Source organism: Rhagoletis zephyria, unplaced genomic scaffold (genome assembly GCF_001687245.7).
Source record: "Rhagoletis zephyria isolate East Lansing unplaced genomic scaffold, Rhagoletis_zephyria_1.1 Rzeph_scaffold_00504, whole genome shotgun sequence".
Classification (NCBI taxonomy): Eukaryota; Metazoa; Arthropoda; class Insecta; order Diptera; family Tephritidae; genus Rhagoletis; species Rhagoletis zephyria.
The window spans coordinates 236992-243777 of NW_016157588.1; the positions used below are offsets into that span (position 1 = coordinate 236992).

The 6786-nt window shown below is 36.7% G+C and overlaps 1 protein-coding gene and 2 non-coding genes across 3 annotated transcripts; 2 read left to right on the forward strand and 1 right to left on the reverse strand.

Annotated features, from left to right (window-relative positions):
* The first annotated feature begins 2046 nt into the window (after window positions 1–2046).
* On the forward strand, window positions 2047–5625 carry LOC108360005 (uncharacterized). Its single transcript, XM_017612138.1, has 3 exons — window positions 2047–2051; window positions 4684–4962; window positions 5043–5625. The coding sequence occupies exons 1-3, from the start codon at window positions 2047–2049 to the stop codon at window positions 5623–5625; spliced, it is 867 nt and encodes a 288-aa protein (XP_017467627.1).
* Window positions 5626–5788: 163 nt separating this feature from the next.
* On the reverse strand, window positions 5789–5860 carry TRNAG-UCC (transfer RNA glycine (anticodon UCC)). Its single transcript has one exon. It is a non-coding gene; the product is annotated as a tRNA-Gly (tRNA).
* A 348-nt stretch (window positions 5861–6208) lies between these two features.
* Window positions 6209–6280, forward strand: TRNAG-UCC (transfer RNA glycine (anticodon UCC)). The gene has a single exon. It is a non-coding gene; the product is annotated as a tRNA-Gly (tRNA).
* Window positions 6281–6786: the final 506 nt, after the last annotated feature.

The following is a 6786-nucleotide window of genomic DNA, read 5'->3' on the forward strand; positions in this document are numbered from 1 at the left end:
AGTCTTTACTAGCTCTACTAAAATTGTATTGATACTAAATGCTGTNGGAAAAACAAAAACTTTTTCCTCTCTGCACTCTTTCGTCTCGAAACTAACAAATAAGTTCCTTTTCTCAAACACTTTTATTGTCACTTTAGTGGCGTTTTTAAAAAATCTTCACATTAACTTTTTTATATCTACACACCTTTCTGATCAATTACAAACTTTCGTAATAGAAAACTTGTTCATATACATATATGTACATACATACATATATTCAAAGAAATATCCTATACCTATAGCAATATTTACCCATGTATACTATTGTATCTGTCAACTTTTAAAAGTCTAACTGGCCACTATTCTAAGCGAAACTCTTTATAATAAAATGTGATGTTTTTTGATTTAAAATATCTAATCATCACACTTAGTGCCGTTTCCAGTCTTTACTAGCTCTACTAAAATTGTATTGATACTAAATGCTGTGGTTTCTACAAAATAATTTTACACTTCTACATGCAAACATATTTTGTAGTTTTGACAATTTTCGAAGTACTTTAATTGCAATTAAACTAAAACTAAAAGTAAAGTTTAAAGTAAATTTATGGAGACTAATTTTTTAGCTCAATTAATATTAATATTATTGATTATACCACTTAAATCTATTGAAAACATAAATGATGTATATAACTTACACACTTTCATATATATAAATACATATATGGTATGTATTGAATTTTTCAGTTATGGAATTCTATAGAAATTTTAATAAAATTGTAGTCAATCACATAAAATGTAATTGAATGTTTTAATCATTTAGTGAGCAGAAAATTTAAAGAAAAATAAAGTAAGCAAATTTAAAAAAATAAAAATCAAAATGTCTTCTTTTATTAGCTTAGATAAGGTACAGTACCTGTAGGAATCCACTTAGGCTGTCGATGGTGTTTACAGCAACGTAAACTGCATATTTTCGACTAATTTTTCGGGAATATTGGCATAATAGTTTATCGAATTCTCTTGCCTGGATAACTTGTTAGCATAATAATAAAGAATACTCTATTAGAACCATAGCTTTTATTCGACTGTACAGTGTATTTGTATCCTGGACCCTCATATATGGTGAAATCATAGCTGGTATTTGGGAAGTTCCTTCCTTCTTTCACAATTTCGATGACTTTATTTTTTAAGAAACCTTCGATGTTATTGCTGTAACGCCACCAGTTGAACTCTCCGAAGTTCTTTTGAGCTCGAGATTTTTCTTTTTGAAAGCCTCAAATTACATTTACGCATTTCTTTAGAGACAATTCAAATGCTTTTTCTTTATGTAGTGTAGATCAGTACTTATAAATGATAACATGTAATAATACCCACGACTCACTGCTGACGCTCGGATTATTCTTGTGCGTATTCCCATTCGATGTTTGGACTTCTTCTTCGCCTGTAGAAACATCTGCATAATTGGCATTCCAACAAAAATTCCCCTTGCTAAGATTTTTCCAGTATTTCAAACCGTAAAGTCAGCAGGACTTCGTTAGGAATATTAAGAATACTTGGTGCAAACAGTTAATAATATAATAATAATAATAGATTGGCGCTTACACATACTATGTTAGTGTTTGGCCGAGCTTCTCCTCCGACTTGTGGCGTGCGCCTTGATGTTGTCAGCCGCTGTGGTGTAATGGTAAGCAGTGCGCGCTTTCACTCATCAGCACCTGGGTTCAAGCCCTGGCCAAAGCAAAATCCCAAAAAATATAGAAAAAGGTTTTTTCTTAACAGCGGTCGTCCGTCGGCAGGAAATGGCAAACCTCCGAGTGTATTTCTGCCATGAAAAACAGCTTCACACACAGTTGCATCAACCTTATTGTGGATTGGCTAGAGCTAACAAGTTTCCAATCTTCTAGCATGTATTCATCAGACCAAATTGCGCTAAAAAGCTCGTACTTCTCCTAGCCAGATCTGTACCGCCGGCTTAGAACAGCTTGGCCGGCCTACCGACAGGTTCGTGTGCTTTGTTTGTTTATTTTTAAGAGGCATATTTGCTCTTAATTAAAAGTTACATACTAGCACATGGCGTATGAGTAACATTCTTTCCCGCTCATATTTCATAAAAAAATTTTATTACCCATTTTCATTTTAACATTCACGACTTTTCTTTATTTATTTATCGAATTTCTTCGCTATTAGCCTATTTTTTTTTTTTTTGTAAAATTACAGGCTTTAATACAATTGACAAAATTTACAAAAAATATTATCTGGAATTTTTTATGAGACTTGGTAAGAATATTAAGTTGGTAGTACCGGAACTATTTCTTTCACGTTTATTTGCCGAAAGTTTCTCAACGGCTCGGCGCCAGTCAGTAATTCGCTATCGTATGCGGTGATTGCTGCATTATACTAAAGCCAGCCTTTCGAAATAAGCTACTATTCCATACGAACACAATCTGCTGCATGAACTATGAATAAGATGAATAAACAATTTTTAACTGTGAAAAACAGGTTATTTATTTATCAATAAACCTAAATCGAAAGACAAAACGACTCATAGTCATTTATTTGAAATATTATTTCGCAAAGTAATGTGAGGGAAATTGTATGAAAACAATTGAAAACTGTTGGGTATCGATAAACTAATTATGGGTTGACACAGAAGGAAATTAATTAAGTGAATTAAGAAAACATTTTTTATTTTATAAGTAACACTTGCGTTTTTCATTAGTTTTCATGTATCGCAGTGCAATTACACGCACACGAGTAGACCTTTTTCGACCACTCGCACAAAAGTGGTGTCACCACATGTGGCTTCGTATGCGGTAGAGGGTTAAGCTGCTTTTACACGAGTTGCTTTTGTAGCGGCTACACGAGTCGAATTTATGAACGGCTTTTTCAGCCGATTTTCCAGTCGACAGAAATCGACCGGTGTAAAGACTTTATTTATAACATCAACAAAATTTTTGTATAAAATTAATAAAATAAAATTTGCAAATTTTTTGCTTGCTGCCATGGCAAGCGTGTGCATTTTATTGTTGTTAATTTACAAAGGCAACGAATATGCAAATCCCAGAGCATATGCATAAGACCCTGAACAGCCCTAGTATTATTTACTTTACTCCGGTATATTTTCTCACAGGCCCGTCAAAAGGGGGAAATATCTGAATCATAACTTGTTATTATTTTTGTACAATTTAATTTTGAAACCATTTCAATAACCATTTTTCCGAACATTTGCGTCGCTTTGCGAATATTTTGCAGAATACCTGTTACTATGGCTAGTGCTGAACGTTCCTTCAGTGTGATTGCCGTAAGAGCGTTCCAGCTTTTCCACGCAATTCACTGTCAAATGGAGAAAGAGACATTTTATTCCGATGTATGAACAGGCAGAAAGACCTTTCTGTCACATTTCGGAAATCAGCTTCAGAAATAAAAGATGCAAAATGTGACTGCAATCCAGAGAGCGCAAATCGATTTCGGAAATACATTTCAACTCGCTCATGCTGCACTAGCAATCTGCAATTCGCCTTTCGGCCGGGGTCCGAGTTTTCTCTCGGCAGTCCTATTTTCGCACTATTTAGTAGATACCTGAATTTCTTACTCACTAGTATTTTTTTAGTTGTGCGCGATGAGAATTACAACATATACTTTTTTTTAACGAAAATCACTGTTTGAAGAAATTTATTTACTAACCATCCAAGCACTGCAAAATGGACTTTGGACTGTTTTTTTTTGCAAATTGAAAGGAACAAAAGCCATGCGACACACACAAACATATACTGCCACAGAGAATTACAATTTTTGAGTATTTTTTTAAATTAATTTTTGCCGTTGTTATGGAACTTTTAGTTGACCTCGCCAAATTGACTGGGCATAAGAGGGTTAATTATTTCCTTCTAAGCGAAAAACATTATTTTAGAATTTCATACATATTACATAGCACGCATCATATCTACAATTAAATTTGTATGTAAGTAAGTATAACCCTTATTCTTCCAACTACCACATCTTCATTTAAACTCTTGCTGTTATGCAATGCGGAAGCCGGTTATATAACAAAGAGATTGGAGCAACTACTATTATCCAATTTTGTTTCTGGCCTGAATTCCGTCAGAAACGTGCCCAATCGTGCCTTTTCCAGCAATCACTTTACACTCAATGAAATTGAGTTAAACTAGGCCAACCAGTGGTCAAATTAGGTGAGCAGGAGGAACACTTTGGGTTAGCTGAACACTAGTAATAAGTTTTTATTTCCTGCTAATGCGGTCATTTAATTTAATTTACTCCATCTAAAGTTGAACTTTTGGTTTTTTACTAAAGTCACTGGGAAGCGGAGAAAGGTACGCAAAATAAACGGTTCTACGTGACCACTTGGCGGAATCCCTTTACATTAGACGCGATCACAGAGCTGTTTGTGGGTAGCTAAAGAGTGGCTGAACGGTAGCTTGCATTTGGTTTAACGTTTTCAAAGTGCCTGGCTTACTTTTGAATTTCAGATGTAAGTGCAATTTTGTATAAAAGACCATCTCCATCTCCAAAACAATTCAGTGTGCGACTTGCATTTACTTAACCAGCAAGCTAAGCTTAAACGTAAAACAAGCTTAAAATTTTAAAATTCTTATCAAAGCAAATTTGCAAGAATTAAGCAGCTCGTAAACGGTTTCCAACTCGAAATGTGTACTAAATTTTTGGTGAGTATAAATTAAAATTAAATAGGTTCCTTGAATTAAATGTATTTGCTCCACAGCCCATTATTGCCTTCCTCCTGCTCGCAGCTGCTATTTCGGCTACTAGCGCCGGCGAGTCGAGTATTGAGCAAAATAACTCCGCAACTGAAAAGACTTTAGCAAAACGCAGTTTAACTGGATATGGCGGCGACTCAGGGCAGACGGTTGCCATTAGCGCTAGTCCTTGGTTAGGCGGCAGCAGTGGATCACATTTCAGCGGCGGTTTCAACGCCCTAGCTGTCAGTGGCTGGAATCCCTGGAATAGCTTGTAAGGCCGCAACACAAATTGCCCGTTTTTTTTTATCTACTTTTTCGATTTTATTATGTATATTTTTTTTTTTTGTCTAGTACCTCTCGCCATTCCTCGGCACCCTCACCCAGCGAGGTGGCTAACGCCATTTCTTCTGCAAAGCAAGCTTCCGCCAACGTTCTCATTGCGCAGCAACAAATGCAGGCGGCCAAAGAGAATGTGCTGAATCAACAACGCATTGCTATGGAAAAGGAAACTGCTGCCGCAATACTCACCCAGAAGTCAGAGGCTGCCGCTGCAATACAGCGCTCCGAAGCAGCGGCTGCCGCACAAGCGGTGCTGTTAGCGCAACAACGTTTGGCCGCCTCAAAGTCAGCCGTGGCACATCAGCAACGTATCGCCGCCGCACGTGAGGCGGAAGCAGCAGCGGCCTTGCAGCGTTCAGCACACGCTGCTGCAGCTGAAATACAAAAAACCGAATATGAAGCATCCAAGTTGAGCCAATACACACGCAATGGGAATGCCGGGGCAGCACATCATCTCACCTTGACCAAGGATGTAGCATTCAGTCCGATTACGGCCGGCACCAATCATGTACCCAACGTGGAGACAGTCGGTCCGTGGGCGGGCAGTGGTGGCAAGGGTGCGGCTGGTGGTGGCGCGGCAGCGGGTTGGCTGTAATTACAGTTGCAATATTTTTTGAATTTTTACCATTTATGTAATTATTGTTTTATATGAACTACTGCAATAAAGCAACACGTTGCTATTAAAAAACATTCGGCTTTTACTAACTTATTTAATTAATATCTATCCCTTCTTTACATTAAAAAAAAAAAATGAACTGTGCGTCGGCCGGGAATCGAACCCGGATCAACTGCTTGGAAGGCAACTATGCTAACCATTACACCACCGACGCACGTACTTGGCCGGTGTCAAAGTGTTTATTTGAAGTAGAGGAATATTTGTTCGGAACAGAGTGATTCGACAGTGAATAAATTTTTTGTGAACAACAATTTTTGCGCTTCTCTTATTATTTAAAATAGCGTACTAAAAATGTGTAAATAAGAAAATGCGTAATCATGTTATTTATAGTTTTGGCGATTGCTGACAGCATGCATATACATAGTATGTATATATTATGTGGTATATGGGGTACTAGTAAGTGTATAATAATAAAAAATTATATGAAGCACCCTGTGTTAAATATTCCAAAAACTCTATGTGACCCTGCTCTAATACGAATTTGTGCACAAATCGGGTACGTGCGTCGGTGGTGTAATGGTTAGCATAGTTGCCTTCCAAGCAGTTGATCCGGGTTCGATTCCCGGCCGACGCACACTCGAATTTTTTTGCAAACCATTTTTTTTTTGTTTTGTTTATTTAAATTTATGCAAATTTTTAAAGTTCACACACATACAAATATTAAATACAACAGAAGCATTCATTTGGCAATATAAAAACATTTGAATGCATGTATGTGGGAATTAGTTGCAGTTGCAGTGCTCAAGCTCTACTCGGGAGGTCACGCAAAGTGAAGATGAATTAGTTAGTTTTAATCGCTTGTAATGTAACTAATTACGGAAGTTTGACAGTTCCTGCCTTCCGCCGAGTAGTGTATTAGTCAAAATGGCGTTTTTTTTAATTGAAAGTGAGGTAGGAAATAAAGGCGCGTCGTCTTTGATTTCCGATTTTTTTTTAAGTTTATCATTCTTTATAATGAATTATTTTGGTTTTTGTGCACATAAGTGCTTATAAAATGTATGCAATTATAATTGATAACAGTGAAAAAGATATCGATATCTTCACTTTTGCAAAGCACACATGATGGATGAGTGCAGTAAA

Coding starts and splice junctions, on each gene's coding strand:
- LOC108360005 (XM_017612138.1), top strand. Junction 4,963..5,042: donor TGGAATCCCTGGAATAGCTT/GTAAGGCCGCAA, acceptor TTTTTTGTCTAG/TACCTCTCGCCATTCCTCGG.